At 33.7% G+C, this 14,862-nt stretch overlaps 1 protein-coding gene across 1 annotated transcript in view; it reads right to left on the bottom strand.

Annotated features, from left to right (window-relative positions):
- Positions 1 to 14,862, bottom strand: part of LOC143222981 (uncharacterized) — a 92,643-nt gene that overhangs the window by 55,565 nt on the left and 22,216 nt on the right. Inside the window, exons 3-5 of the mRNA XM_076450335.1 lie at positions 9,518 to 10,789; positions 4,687 to 4,802; positions 3,625 to 3,813 (exon numbers count right to left, since the gene is read on the bottom strand). Coding sequence (XP_076306450.1) covers positions 3,625 to 3,813; positions 4,687 to 4,802; positions 9,518 to 10,789 — 1,577 coding nt within the window. The remainder of the gene's footprint in view (positions 1 to 3,624; positions 3,814 to 4,686; positions 4,803 to 9,517; positions 10,790 to 14,862) is intronic.

Genomic DNA, 14,862 nt, shown 5'->3' with positions numbered 1-14,862 from the left:
ACATACCTAGTCTCTCTCACCCAAAGCTATCTCAGCCTTGAAGAACTGCTCAAACTATGAATAGTATACCAATTTTGTTTACATTATTGCAGCAACATGATCATGTAACTACCTTCCACCAATCATACTGCACCAATCTATACTAAATACTACTGCAGCACAATCCTCATTTTCAAGAATTGACATATACAAACCAGAAACACCAACAAATCAGTGAGGAGGAAGGGTGATAAGTAGGTCAGAAAATGTTAACTTAAGAAACGGTACTACCTAAAGCTAGAATTTCACATTACAAAGGTGAAGGCACAAAATGAAACAAGCAAAGAGCAACCACCATGAAAGAATAAGTGTGCGAAACTTAAAATAGGAAGCACTCCTGTGGTGTATAGTACTACTTCTGGAAAAAAATATATGCTCTTTGCCCAGTTAAAAAGAAAGGAAGACACATAGGACAGAACCCATGACAATTATGTGGCTTGGTCTAAAGGATCATAAATGTATATCAATAGGCCAGATACAGTCTGCCAGGCAGAAAACATCCAGTACCTCACGATATGACAAATTATGCCAAGTGCAACCACGAGCAAAAACAACATGGCTGCACCTTACCCAAGTTTATAAGATCAACAAGTGCAGTCCATCAGGGCAAACAACATCTAAGGGAAGTGCAAAAGATTGATTATGGTATATTGTGATTGTAACAAAATAGGAAATCAACAAGTGTGGTCTTCCCAGGCAAAAAATATCCAGGGAGACCAACTTGTGATAAGTGGAAGTATGACAAGTGCTGTCTATCTGAGCTAAAAATATCCAGTGGAAACCTTGCATAAAAAAACATTAAATACTAGTATAAGCAAGTGTGTTCAATCAAGCCAAGGATATCTGTGAGAAGCACCTTGTGGTTAACTGAGTATAGCAAATGTTATCCATCTAGAGAGAAAACATCCAATGGAAGTAACTTGTATCAACAGTGTATGTAATGAGAAGTACCTTGTATTAAGACTGTTATTACAATGCATAATATTAAGCATAACAGCAATAGCTATCTTCTTGCAGAGTTGGTAAATAACTAGGAAATTTTAATTATCATACAAATCCCACTTGTGAGGAAACCTCCATGATTTATCACTCCAGCAACTGTGAAATGCAAGTAGCAATGACCCCTTTGTTCCACTAGAAGAAAGAGGGAAGAATATACATTTTGTGGTATGGAAAAATGAAAATGCCTGAGATAGTGCAAAAGGCATTGTCATTTTCCTCTTTTGAAAAGCAGAAAAACGTGATTATAAGAATCAGGGATCACAGGGGATGGGAAAATCTCTGTCTGCTTTCCTCATGAAGACCATCAGTGACAGTTCACAATATATATAAAATGATAGAAAACAATGTGATAATATAGATACACCTCTAGATAAGTGGTCAGTGGTTTTAGAGAAACACCCAATAGCCACTGAGTGTTAGAAAATATGAAAACTTAGTGCTAAGATACAAAAACCAGTGTACCTGACCAGACAACACCTGTTACTAGCTGGGATCCTGAAATACAATGTAAAGCAACTGCAAAAGAAAAGGGTAAAATAAAATAATGCAATATGTCAACTTATCTCCAGATTAATAACCATGTGACAAACATTGTGAGTTGTCCACATATGGGCTAGAATAATCTCCTCCAAAGAATAACAGATCTGAGCAGCTAAGTACATAGTTAAATGACATTTTTGATGTAAAGAAACATTAAACAGCTGACAACTTTTCACTGCAAGTCAGAATAAGCTAGCTGTAAAAGTTTCCAAACATAGCCATAAGGGTAATAGCAGAATGATCACATAAAACAGAGGGATTCCATGTAATGAAGAGGCAAGACTGGGAGCCATGAAAGGAGTCAGTGGGAGACACATAACAATGAAGAGACTGCATTGGACAAAGAAGACAACCGAGATCTGATCAAGAGCACAAAGAGAAAATGAAGACAGAAAAAATAGGTAAAACCTTCATGATGTTTTAGAACAATTAGGATACATACGAAGATTGATAAAGTGTAAAGAAGGCATTATAAGCATAAATATCATGATGACCACAAACTAAGAGGAAAAGGAAACAGGTATTAAGAGAAAGATGGTACAAAGAACACATAGTAATGAGTTCAATGAGAGAACAAGCAAGGGCATAAAGAACCCATTGAGATCCCAACCTGGAATCACAAAGGGACAGAGTGGATGTACAAGACAAAAGGAATGAAAAAGGAGGTAAATTATAAAGGAGGAGGAGAATTTATGAAAATGGTTGAAAACAGGAGAAAGCAGTCTGAACTTGAACACAGACAAATCCTGATCAAATAACCAAGTAAAGAATTAGGACAGATGAAAAAACCAAAGAACAGATGAGTCAGTGAAGAGACAACAGTCTAAGGGCAGACCGACATCTTTGACACATGGGTAGAGAGGAAGGTCAAATGGTATTAGTAGGCAAAGACACTACACAAGAGGTGAGTCCTTGAGTAAAGGCAATTGACCAGAGTAAAGCCATGTGTGAAAATGGAATTTGGTGATATTGGGATAAGGCATGTTCAATTGAAGTTATAGGAGGAGCAACATGGACAAGGATAAGGGCTTACAGACTGTTGTTCCATTATAGATTAGAGCACAGGAAACAGCAATTAAGCAATCCAGTATAGAGCAACAAGCAATACATGACAAGGAGTGGTCTGGATGAGGGTAAATATACAGAAGAAGGCCCCTCCAATCCTGATTAAATGAATCAAGTCCCAGAGCTGAGGGATATGGAAAGGAGACCAAAAGGAAGAACATTTGGCATTACAGTGAGTGTCTGTATATGTAGTTTTCCTAAGCAAGAACACACCCACTAAAAAACTTGAGAATGAAGGTACTACTCTGTAGGAATGACTTGGTTAAGATAGGACAAGCAGTCTGTAACCAGATTCAAAATCTCAGGAACATGACATGTCAAGATCATTATATTGTAGTCATTGACCAAAGTTGAGTGTTAGAAAACACAGACTGGTGAAACAGGTGACAACATTTGAATGAACCATAACCATCCACACCTGAAAGAATGGGGAGAAATGATTGAGAGCTCAATGAACAACTAAAACTTCCAGAATACTGATATGAAAAAGTTTTCTTGATATACCACTGATCCAAAATCTCCTGAGAGCTGAGAGAAGTTACTCCAACTCACCAATAATGCATTTGTGAACAGATAAGACTTGGGAAGAGGTAGAAGAATGGGAGCCCTCATCATGGTTGAGTCCTGATGAATCCTCCAAGCACGGCTGGTCCTGATCCCAAGTGGAAAAGTGATGGGATAGTTGAAGGGATAGTGAGATAAGTTCCACCAATTGAGAAGTGTCCACTAAAGGGGATGTACTTTAGCTCAACTGAAGAGAGTGAGAGCTCTCAGAGAGGCCCATGTCTTCAAATGAGATAGAACATCTCAAGCAATAAGAGAAGGAGAAGCTAGGACTTCAGCACCCATCTGCTTTATACCTCAAACCTAAAGTGGAAAGACTGAGGCTGACTGAGATAGAAAGCAAAGAGAACCACCACATGAATAATGTATTGTGTGAAGGTTAAAAGATTTCTCCAACATGATGAGAAACCCTACCTTAGCAGAGTCCTGAAAATGCAATAGGGTGTAAGTAATAGACTGGACCTGGGAAGAGGCGAGCAGAAGCCATCCATCCATGTAATGATGTGTCCAAAGACCCAACATTTGTGGAGGACACACAAAGGAATGGACAACATGACAGAACACATAAGAAGCTGAAGCAAGACCATACAGCAGTGTTTGAAACTAATAAAACCATGGATAAAACAAAGATAACAGCAGGACTCTGGAGCAATGAGAATATGAAAATAAGTATCTGTCGCATCAAATTTGGTCATCAAAAGACACGAGGAAAAAAACCCACTGAAGAACAATGTAGAACTCCATGATGTTTTAAGAAAGGTATTCAGCCAGAACATAATGAAGATGAGTTCCAGACTCCTATCAGATTAGTGTATAATCCTGGAAAAAAGGACATCATTATAATCTGGCCTCCATCTACCCTTGAAAAGAAATCTCATCACCAACAATGCTGACTCCTGTAGGAAATGGAAGATGTATATGAAAAGAAAGACTGGTATAAGGAAGAAGGGGCATGGGGAACCCAAAGAGGTGAAGATTGGGCAGTAACAGTATGACATGACAAGTAAAAAATCAGGGAGGACAATGCAGGAATGTAGCCTTGCCACACAGACTCTAGACCCCAGAGACAGAATGACCCTAAAGACTCTTCTACAAAGAAATGGGGTTTGATGAAAATTTCTCATACACGATATTCCAACAACATAAGATCCAGCTGATGAGAGATAATACCAAAACCAACAAATAGGCCACGAGACTACAAGAAGGTGTGAGATAAGAACTGAAATGAAGAAATAACATTTAAGAGGATGATTAAAGGAAGAAAATTCCTAGAAAATTGAGCCCAATTAAAACCAATCAAAGCCTCACGATTTAATCCCCACAGGAGAAGGAGAGGATAAAAACACTGTGAATACAAATAGGGATTTGAGGCACAAGAATGCCATACGAGTGTGGAAAAAAATAATCAGGCTCAGGATAGCCACCCTACAAACAAAAAGAATGAAGAGCTAAAAACAAAAGTAAAATTTAATGTACCTGATCAATAATTTCTATGGAAGGCACAGTTGTCAAACTCTCCTGACTGTCAGCATTACGTGTCAAAAACATCAAGGGCTGAAAAACAGTAAAAGCTTCACCAGAAGCATATTTATCTGTAAAAGGGGAATTACCTGATGAAATATCCAACAGAGTCCAACTGGAATCTCCTCAGCAGATATCATGAACTTGCTATAATGGAGACTACTGACATTACCATCATCAATGTATATTGGTAAGAACTTTCCCATCAACACATCAAAATTTTAATTCAGAAGCCAACTTTGACTTCCCCACAAAAAAATTTTAGAAACTGTTGAAAACAAACATAAAACATCAAAATTAACTATTAACTCAAAACTTGAAATTAAAACTAGCGAGAAGCTACACGTGATCAAGCATGATTCAAATGAAAACAAAGTATACATGTCTAAACACTGTAGTTGCAATCAAGATTATGCTGTACAAGTATAGACGGTACAGTATGACTGAGGGAGGGCAGTCACATGTTGCTAGAATGATGCAAAAATGGAGGAGTATAAAAGATTTATAAAATAAAAATTTCAACAATTGTCAGATGATAAATCAAGGCCTAGATAGCTTTTTGTAAGAAGAGGTTGTACTGTTTTGGAAGCTGGGTATCCAACCTTTTCAATTTTCTGAGATGTCAATAAAATGTTCAAACATCAACACAGGCCCAATTTCATTGAAGCTATTAAAGCAATTACCTAAATGACAGATTCTTACCATTTTTTCTCTACAAAAACTTTTAGTTGTTTATTTGTGATAGGCATTCATAGATAGATAGCCTCAGTTTCTTTGTGACCATTGTTCTTTACCCTAAACATTCTGCTGTTATCTGAAATAAAAGTATGGTTTTAATTGTAACCTAATCAGTTCTTCACCCTAAACATTCTGCTGTTATCTGAAATATATTTATGGTTTTAATTGTAACCTAATCAGTTCTTTACCCTAAACGTTCCGCTGTTATCTGAAATAAAAAATATGGTTTTAATTGTAACCTAATCAATTCTTTACCCTAAACATTCTGCTGTTATCTGATACTTCATATACAGAAAAAAGTAAAGTGATAAAACTAAGGAATTAAACAAAAGCAGAAGTGAAAAGGTTAGAAGCTGAGGCTGTAAAAATAAGCCACTGTTAACAGTCTGCTATCATTCTAGTAAGTAAAAAACTATAATTGATTTTCTATTATTCTACACTGATGATTCTCTTACTATAAAATAAATAAGGAATAAAATAGAAAGACTAACAAAAAAATATTCGATATTCGTTAGGAAGATTCTAGAGGTTATACAAGTAAAACAACAAAAATCTACGGTGAAAAACAATTCACTGTATGCTTAGTTCTTTCAGCCATTAGATACACCTATGTTCATGGCCACTATAATGCATGGTGAGCAATATCCCACAAGTTTGTGTATGGATGTAAAATGTTTGTAGCTACTATATTTATAGCTTGTAGTTACGTGGTATCTGTAAACACTGGAATGATGGGTGTTGGTATAATATCAAACAATAAAAAATAACAAATGGACAATCCATACTATAAACCATTAGCATAGTTCATTATTAACATCTATGATGTATTTTGTGTCAGAGTTAGGAGCTATTAATTTTATGCTACTGATTCAGCAACTGTTAGTGGTAAAGGAGGGTAAATACCACATAAAACATATAGAAATACTGAAAAAAATGTACTCGATTGTGTAAAAAAAATTATTTGGATTTCAACAGATGGTACTGGCATGCATGTTCTTTAAACATTGTTTAAAGCAGTTGACTCAGTACACTATCGGACATGTAACACTTCAGCTTGGATGATAAAGGTTGGGAAGGCCCATCACGTTTGACAATAACAAAATAACCATGTTCACTAAAAATAATCCATGTTGCATGGCAACAGAAGTCACTGACATGTTGAACATTTCTTATAAAGCAGTTGCGTATTTAAATAAGTTAGAAATGGTGAACAATGTTCGATACCATACAAATTGATTGGAAAAATTTACTCAATAGAATTTTGGTCTGGAATTTCTCATTAAAACATAATAAGACTGAACCTTTTTAAAGAGATTAGTAACAGGTGATGAAAAGTGGATTGTTTACAACAATGTCCAGTGAAAAAGACAATGAACACGACAACAAGAAACATCATTAAGCAATCCCAAGAAAAAGGTAATGTTGTCTGTGTGTTGGGATTGGGAGTTTTGTATTATATCAGACAATTAACACAAATAAATACTGTAGACAACTAGGCCAGTAGAAGGGAGTTTTGTTTTATATCACACAATTAACACAAATAAATACTGTTGACAACTAGGCCAGTTAAGGGAAGCATTGGATGAAAAACTTCCTTCACTAGTCTCTGGTAAAGGTATAGTTTTCCATCATGACAACACCAAAACACATGCATCTTTGCAAACCCAACACCAATTAATGCAGTTTGGTTGGGATGTTCTTATTCATCCACCATATTCATTGGACCTTGAGCCCACAGATTACCATATGTTTCATCTCCACAGAACTCTCTTGGTGGGAACACATTAAAATGTCTGGAAGAAATCAAAATGCATGTGTCAAAGTTCTCTGATGAAAAAAATGATAACTTCTACATCAATGGAAATAAATTACCCAATAGATAACAAACTTCTAAATTAATGGGAATAACAAGTTACCCAATAGATAACAAACTTCTACATTAATGGGAATAACAAGTTACCCAATAGATAACAAACTTCTATATCAGTGGGAATAACAAGTTACCCAATAGATAACAAACATCTACATTAATGGGAATAACAAGTTACCCAATAGATAACAAACTTCTACATTAATGGGAATAACAAGTTACCCAATAGATAACAAACATCTACATTAATGGAAATAACAAGTTACCCAATAGATAACAAACTTCTACATTAATAAAAATAACAAGTTACGATAATAAACTTCCACATCAATGGGAATAACAAGTTACCCAATAGATAACAAACTTCTACATTAATTGGAATAACAAGTTACCCAATAGATAACAAACTTCTACATTAATAAAAATAACAAGTTACGATAATAAACTTCCACATCAATGGGAATAACAAGTTACCCAATAGATAACAAACTTCTACATTAATTGGAATAACAAGTTACCCAATAGATAACAAACTTCTACATTAATTGGAATAACAAGTTACCCAATAGATAACAAACTTCTACATTAATGGGAATAACAAGTTACCCAATAGTTAACAAACTTCTACATTTATGGGAATAACAAGTTAACCAATAGATAACTTCTACATTAATGGAAATAACAAGTTACCCAATAGATAACAAACATCTACATTAATGGGAATAACAAGTTACCCAATAAATAACAAACATCTACATTAATGGGAATAACAAGTTACCCAATAGATAACAAACTTCTACATCAATGGGAATAACAAGTTACCCAATAGATAATAAACTTCCACATCAATGGGAATAACAAGTTACCCAATAGATAACAAACTTCTACAATAATTGGAATAACAAGTTACCCAATAGATAACAAACTTCTACATTAATGGGAATAACAAGTTACCCAATAGATAACAAACTTCTACATTAATGGGAATAACAAGTTACCCAAAAGGTAACAAACTTCTACATTAATGGGAATAACAAATTACCCAATAGATAACAAACTTCTACATTAATGGGAATAACAAGTTACCCAATAGATAACAAACATCTACATTAATGGGAATAACAAGTTACCCAATAGATAAGAAACTTCTACATCAATGGGAATAACAAGTTACCCAATAGATAAACTTCTACATCAATGGGAATAACAAGTTACCCAATGGATAACAAACTTCTACATTAATGGGAATAACAAGTTACCCAATAGATAAGAAACTTCTACATCAATGGGAATAACAAGTTACCCAATAGATAAACTTCTACATCAATGGGAATAACAAGTTACCCAATAGATAACAAACTTCTACATCAATGGGAACAAGTTACCCAACAGATAACAAACTTCTACATTAATAGAAATAACAAGTTACTCAATAGATAACAAACATCTACATCACTGGGATGAACAAGTAATCAAATAGATAACAAACATCTACATCACTGGGATGAACAAGTAATCAAATAGATGACAAACTTCTACATCAGTGGAATTAAAAAGATAACAAATAGATGGAAAAGGTCCATATAAAAAAGATTTTTTTTATTCAAAAATCCAAATTAATATTTCACACAACTCAACCGAAATGCATTTTGCAGGTCTATGAGTTATATGAGTACAATATCCAAAATGTAAAGCATGCAGAATTATTTTAGTATTTACATGATGTTCAACATCTTGTTAGAGCACGTAATCAATTGTGAGGTACCACTGAATATTCACAACCAACAATGATTTCAGACAGCAATGTCTGCATTAATTTTAAGCTATATCTTCATACTTTGGATAGTTGTTTATCACAACATCCTTTTCATTTGTCCTCTTAACATTTTGACAGATACCAACAAGTATTTTGTCTATTGTCATTTCACTTGGCTTTTTGTTCCAGCATCTATTCCACAATCTGCACAACTGTTATCTGCAGTATGTATTCTTTGATGTATTTTTAAATATCAATTTCTTACAAGTGAGTTATGCAGCCTGTACAACTGTACATTTTCTTACCAGTATGTATTCCCTGATACATGTTTAAATCACTTTATTTAATGTAATATTCTACATAATCCATAAACAAACACTTTTAGTTACTTCAAAAATATTTTTCACAAATCATGAAACTTTAAGGTTTCTTCCCAGCATGCACTCTTCGATGTTGTTTTAAGTTAGAGGTGCTTCCAAACTGTTTTCCACACACTTCACAACTGTACGGTTTCTCCCCAGTATGAATTCTTTTATGATTTTTTAAGTTAGAATTACATCCAAACTGCTTTCCACAAACATCACAATGATAAGGTTTCTCACCAGTATGTATTCTTTGATGCAATTTTAATTCACCATTTGTTCTAAAGTCTTTTCCACAAATTACACAACAGTAAGGTTTCTCTCCAGTGTGTATCCTGTGATGGTATTTTAAGGAACGATTTGTTGAAAAATGATTTCCACACACTTCACAACTATATGGTTTCTCTCCAGTATGTATTCTTTTATGATTCTTTAAATTAGAATTACATCCAAACTGTTTGCCACAAACATCACAATGGTAAGGTTTTTCACCAGTGTGTATTCTTTGATGTAGTTTTAATTCAGCATTTTTTTTAAAGTATTTTCCACAAACAGCACAACAGTGTGGTTTCTCTCCAGTGTGTATTCTCTGGTGCATTTTTAATTCAGTATTTGTCCCAAAGTCTTTTCCACAAATTGCACAACAATAAGGTTTTTCTCCAGTGTGTCGTCTTTGATGTACTTTTAATTCATCATTTGTTAAAAAGTCTTTTCCACAAACTAAACAACTGTAAGGTTTCTCTCCAGTATGTCTCCTTTCATGCTTTTTTAATTCATTACTTGTTGGAAAATGTTTTACACAAAGTGCACAACTGTAAGGTTTCTCCCCAGTATGTGTTCTTTCGTGCTTTTTTAAGCTACTGCTTGTTCCAAAATGTTTTCCACAAACTTTACAACTGTAAGGTTTCTCCCCAGTATGTATTCTCTGATGTGTTTTTAAGCTACTTTTTGTTATAAAGAGTTTCCCACAAACTGTACAACTATAAGGTTTCTCCCCAGTATGTATTCTCTGATGTATTTTTAAACTATAATTTCTTCCAAAGTGTTTTCCACACACTGTACAAAGATACAGGTTCTCTTCAGTATGTATAATCATGTCTTGTTTTTGGTAATTCACTATAACAGATTCTTTTCCACAGATTATATGACTGTATGGTTCTTCTGTCCCCTGGTGTATATCAAATTGTTTAAGATCATTTCTATTTACATTGTTTTCACATATATCATTTGGTTTTGAAGATTTGATGACTTTTATTAATGGATCCTCTTGTACTAAAACTTGACATCCATGAGACTGACTTCCACAATAGATTGTCACATCAGTCTTTATATCTAAGATCAAAATAAATAATACAACAGTCATAGTTAATAACGGATGTAAATCACTTTATTTGATGAAGTTTTAATACAATCAACATAGTCAGTGAAATATAAAAAATAATTATAACAATTTCCACACTTTTTATTACTACTTTATTCAGTTGATGATCATTTAACATGTTATGTTCACTGATAACATTTTAAAAGTTCCTAATAAGAACACATTAAATACAATTATTAAATGTATTGTTATGAACCAAAAAATGTATTAACTCTTTCACAGGGGGTAGTCCTTTTGTGTACAACTCTTTGCATTACATCCTAAATTCAATCAAAGACCTTTAATATCAGTGTGTGTGTGTGTGTGTGTGTGTGTGTGTGTGTGTGTGTGTGTGTGTGTGAAATAAATTACATTATAATGTATGTTATGATTCAAAGTTTTTTGTGATCCAAGTTTCAAATCTTTTATTTCAAAAGAAACTAAAGCTTAAAAACTACTAAATTTTCAGATGTACTTTCACATGACAAGCAGGCTATGAAAATTCTCTACTTTGTATCTTTAAAAATACAATTTTAGTTGAACAGAAGTACATCTAGACAAGAGTTTTTACACAACTTTTTGACTCATTCATTTTAAAGTTCTACACATGAATGCAGTTGGAAAAGCAATAAATTTCTTCAACTCCTGACACCTACCTTGAACAGATTTGTTTGAGATTTGTAGCCTACACGTAGACATTACATACATATGTGTATGGTTATTAGAAATAAATAACTTTAGACATCAACATCAGTTATTTTGAAATTGGTCCACAGTTGTTGTTGCAGGGTACATGAAATTAAATGTAATAATGTTGTCTGCTTTATCCCCTATAGCACTTACAGTTGTTTCTTACCTAAATATGTTATAGTTACAGATACAGTTTAAACTATATTTAGGTCTTACTATAATATTTTAGTTAATTGTGTAAATTACAGTCATGTTTTAAATACATAATTAATTGGCTTAAACATTTTTTAAATATACACTATAGTCTGCATCAGTTCTGAAGGCCTCCAATATCACACAATACATGAAAATGTTTTTAAAAGGTTGTGCATGTCTTCCAAATAAAAAGTAACATGCTTGGAGGGCACCATTGACCTGTGTCCAGATCAGTAAAGTAACATGCTTGGAGGGCACCATTGACCTATGTGAAGATCAGTAAGTGGTAGATGACAAGGGCAAAATATAAAACACCAAAAAATTACTATATGTAAAAAAGACCCAAAATTACAAGTAATAAAACATCTGTAAAAGGTATTACTGTAAAAAAACTAAGGTTTTTTATATTTCTAATAATTTCATTGCACTGTATGTTGATGATAATAGCCAGAGTTAGCAACATGGTACAGAAAGTAAGTGGTAAAATATAAGTATTCACCTTAAAGAAAATGCTGATATTCATTTAGATTATATAGGTTATACAAATTGTATATAAAATTATAAGATGAAGGAAATATATTTTTATACTAAACTGAAAACCACCTCAAACTCAAACTATTTTAACAGTCTGAGTGTAAATAATTATTATAGATAAATGGCATCTTATTAGAAAGACATAATTAGAATAAAGCCATTCTTTGTGTACAAAATACTTAACTTTATTAAAATCTTTCAAGATTTTGTAAGAAACTCTCAGAGGAACTTGTTATTTTTATGTATGAATGTTCTTCTCTAGATAAGTGAATTATCTACTCACGTTTATCGGCATAAATAAATATCATGAAATAAAAATGAAGACATTTTTGCTTGAAGTTTCATTAAGTATTTTATGTTTTTAAACAGATGAATGCCTATCACATATAGAAGTTCAAATAAAGTCTTAAAATTCGTAATTACAGTGGACACTATGAGTAAACTTACTGTCAGATGGTTGGAAGTAATACTAGTTTAGACAACTTGGTTGAAGTTTTATACAAGTATAGTTTATTAACTGTATTTCTAATTTATTGGTAATGTAGGACTTTGCTATCATAATGGGGTTGGTTAACATCAGGAAGTAAGTTTATCTTACTTATAGCCAGTGGTAAACCTTATTTGTTTTTTTATTTTTCAATATTATTTTATTACTTTGAAGAGAAGTTGCTTTCCCACAACAGTACAGAAGCTGTAAAGGGCAATACTAATGTAGGACATTGTAGGTCTGAATATCCACATCTTGCTCTCCTAACATGTATTTTTTCTTTGTGATTTTTTCTTCATAATGTGAGACTGACAAAAGAAAGGTAAGTTTGGTAGATGGTGTATCCCCACTACAATGTTGGTCCTACTTCTACAGTCACCCCACAAAACATAGGGTACATTTTACATCCTACATTATAACTTGTACCCTGGGTATATTTCCAATATATGAAGTGTCTTAAACTTTATTTTTGGTTGGGCCTGTTTTGTTCATTAATATGATGTTTATTGCAAGTTTCAGTCTGCTGAATTTAACTCAGTTTTTCATCTTGATGTTGATTGTTACATGACTGTTCAAGTATTAATTTTCTAACATACATAAACTAACTAGATAAACATCTATAAATACCAAAATATTCACAGAACTGTTTACTATCATCTTGTATATATTCTGTTATTAAGTTTAGGGTTAATTCCTTTTACTATACCATTTTGTTCTTTAGCAAGTGTTCAGAAAGGTTAATATTTTCTCACACAGGAAACATACTTCTGATAATACTTACTTACCTCTTCTCATGCTATAGTTTATCCCAATGGAAGTTTCTCTTCCATATCCATCTAAACGTATCTTACCTTGTTTGCTCCAGCTCATTTTACTCAACTGTGTTGCCCACAACAATCTGAAACTTGCAATTCTTTTCACCCACATCATTCTGGAAAAGGCAAGTTCTTCTTCTGGACAACAAGATATGTGATTCTTGCATAGTAGAGGTAAAATAATCAACAACACAACACCCTAACATCATTAGAAGAACATTAATTTATTCAGACCCTAATCAGGTAGTCAAGGTTCCCACATCTTGTCATTAGGACTGTTGACCCAAATCTAGATCCAAGGCACAGTGGCTTTAGCATGAGGATCATTCATGATTTTGACTTGTTTAGTAATGTGGTACTAGTGGAATCCAACCTTAAAGTTACAGAATGGAGTAGGTTGAGTCACAGGAATTACAAAAAGAAAAAAGCAACACAAAAGTGGACAAACTTTCACCTCCATCTTCAGAAGCAGAAAATTCAAGAAACTGAAGTTGCAGGGTATACCCAGCATCGGTTTATGAAGTGAAATTCTAACTCCACAACCAGAGAGACAAGCCAACACCACCTGCACCTCCTTTCACCATCCATCTGAATTATAAAGAAAAGGTGGAAAAAAACCAATTGACACACCTTGTGTGGAAATACAAGGAATTAAGGTCTCTCTTCTACGATCATCAAAATCACAAAAATAATAAATAAGATGAACCTTGCTCCAATTATCCAGAAAGCAAAAGTCTCTAAACCAGAATTATGAAGTCCTGTTTCCACCATATATCTGGGAAAATCATCCAAAGTCATTGGTAAGAGGGAACTCAGCTTTGCTCTCTTCTCCTTGAGTGTAATAATGAGTTCAAGCATCTCTCAGGTGCAAAAGACCTCTGTTGTTTATATTCCCTATTTTGAAAAGCAAACTACCCTGATTTATTCAAATGAAATATCAGCAGGGATTGGCAAAATTCCCTTACTTAAGCTTTACTCATGATAACCATGAGTGGTAGACCAATTATATATACAACTGTTTACCATACATGGTGGTCTTATGGAACACCCCAATATCAATAGAAGTCACTACTACCAGAATTTCGTTTTTTAATAAGTTGGCTGGAAGTCAATGCAGATTTAAAAAAAAAAACATACTTGACTTGGCAAGGCTCTTCACTGAGTGGGATCCGGATCCAAACAAAAATGATCAAAAGGTCTCTGAAAAAGAATAGAAACATACATGAAAGAAATGAAGTCACTAACCTCTCGCCAGGAAAAGCTAGATGGAAGCTAAAAAACCTTCTTAGGAGGGAACAAAACAGCCTTATATAGTAAAACAGAC

This window comes from Tachypleus tridentatus, chromosome 1 (genome assembly GCF_004210375.1).
Source record: "Tachypleus tridentatus isolate NWPU-2018 chromosome 1, ASM421037v1, whole genome shotgun sequence".
NCBI classification, from domain to species: Eukaryota; Metazoa; Arthropoda; class Merostomata; order Xiphosura; family Limulidae; genus Tachypleus; species Tachypleus tridentatus.
This window is presented reverse-complemented; position numbering and strand designations above follow the sequence as displayed.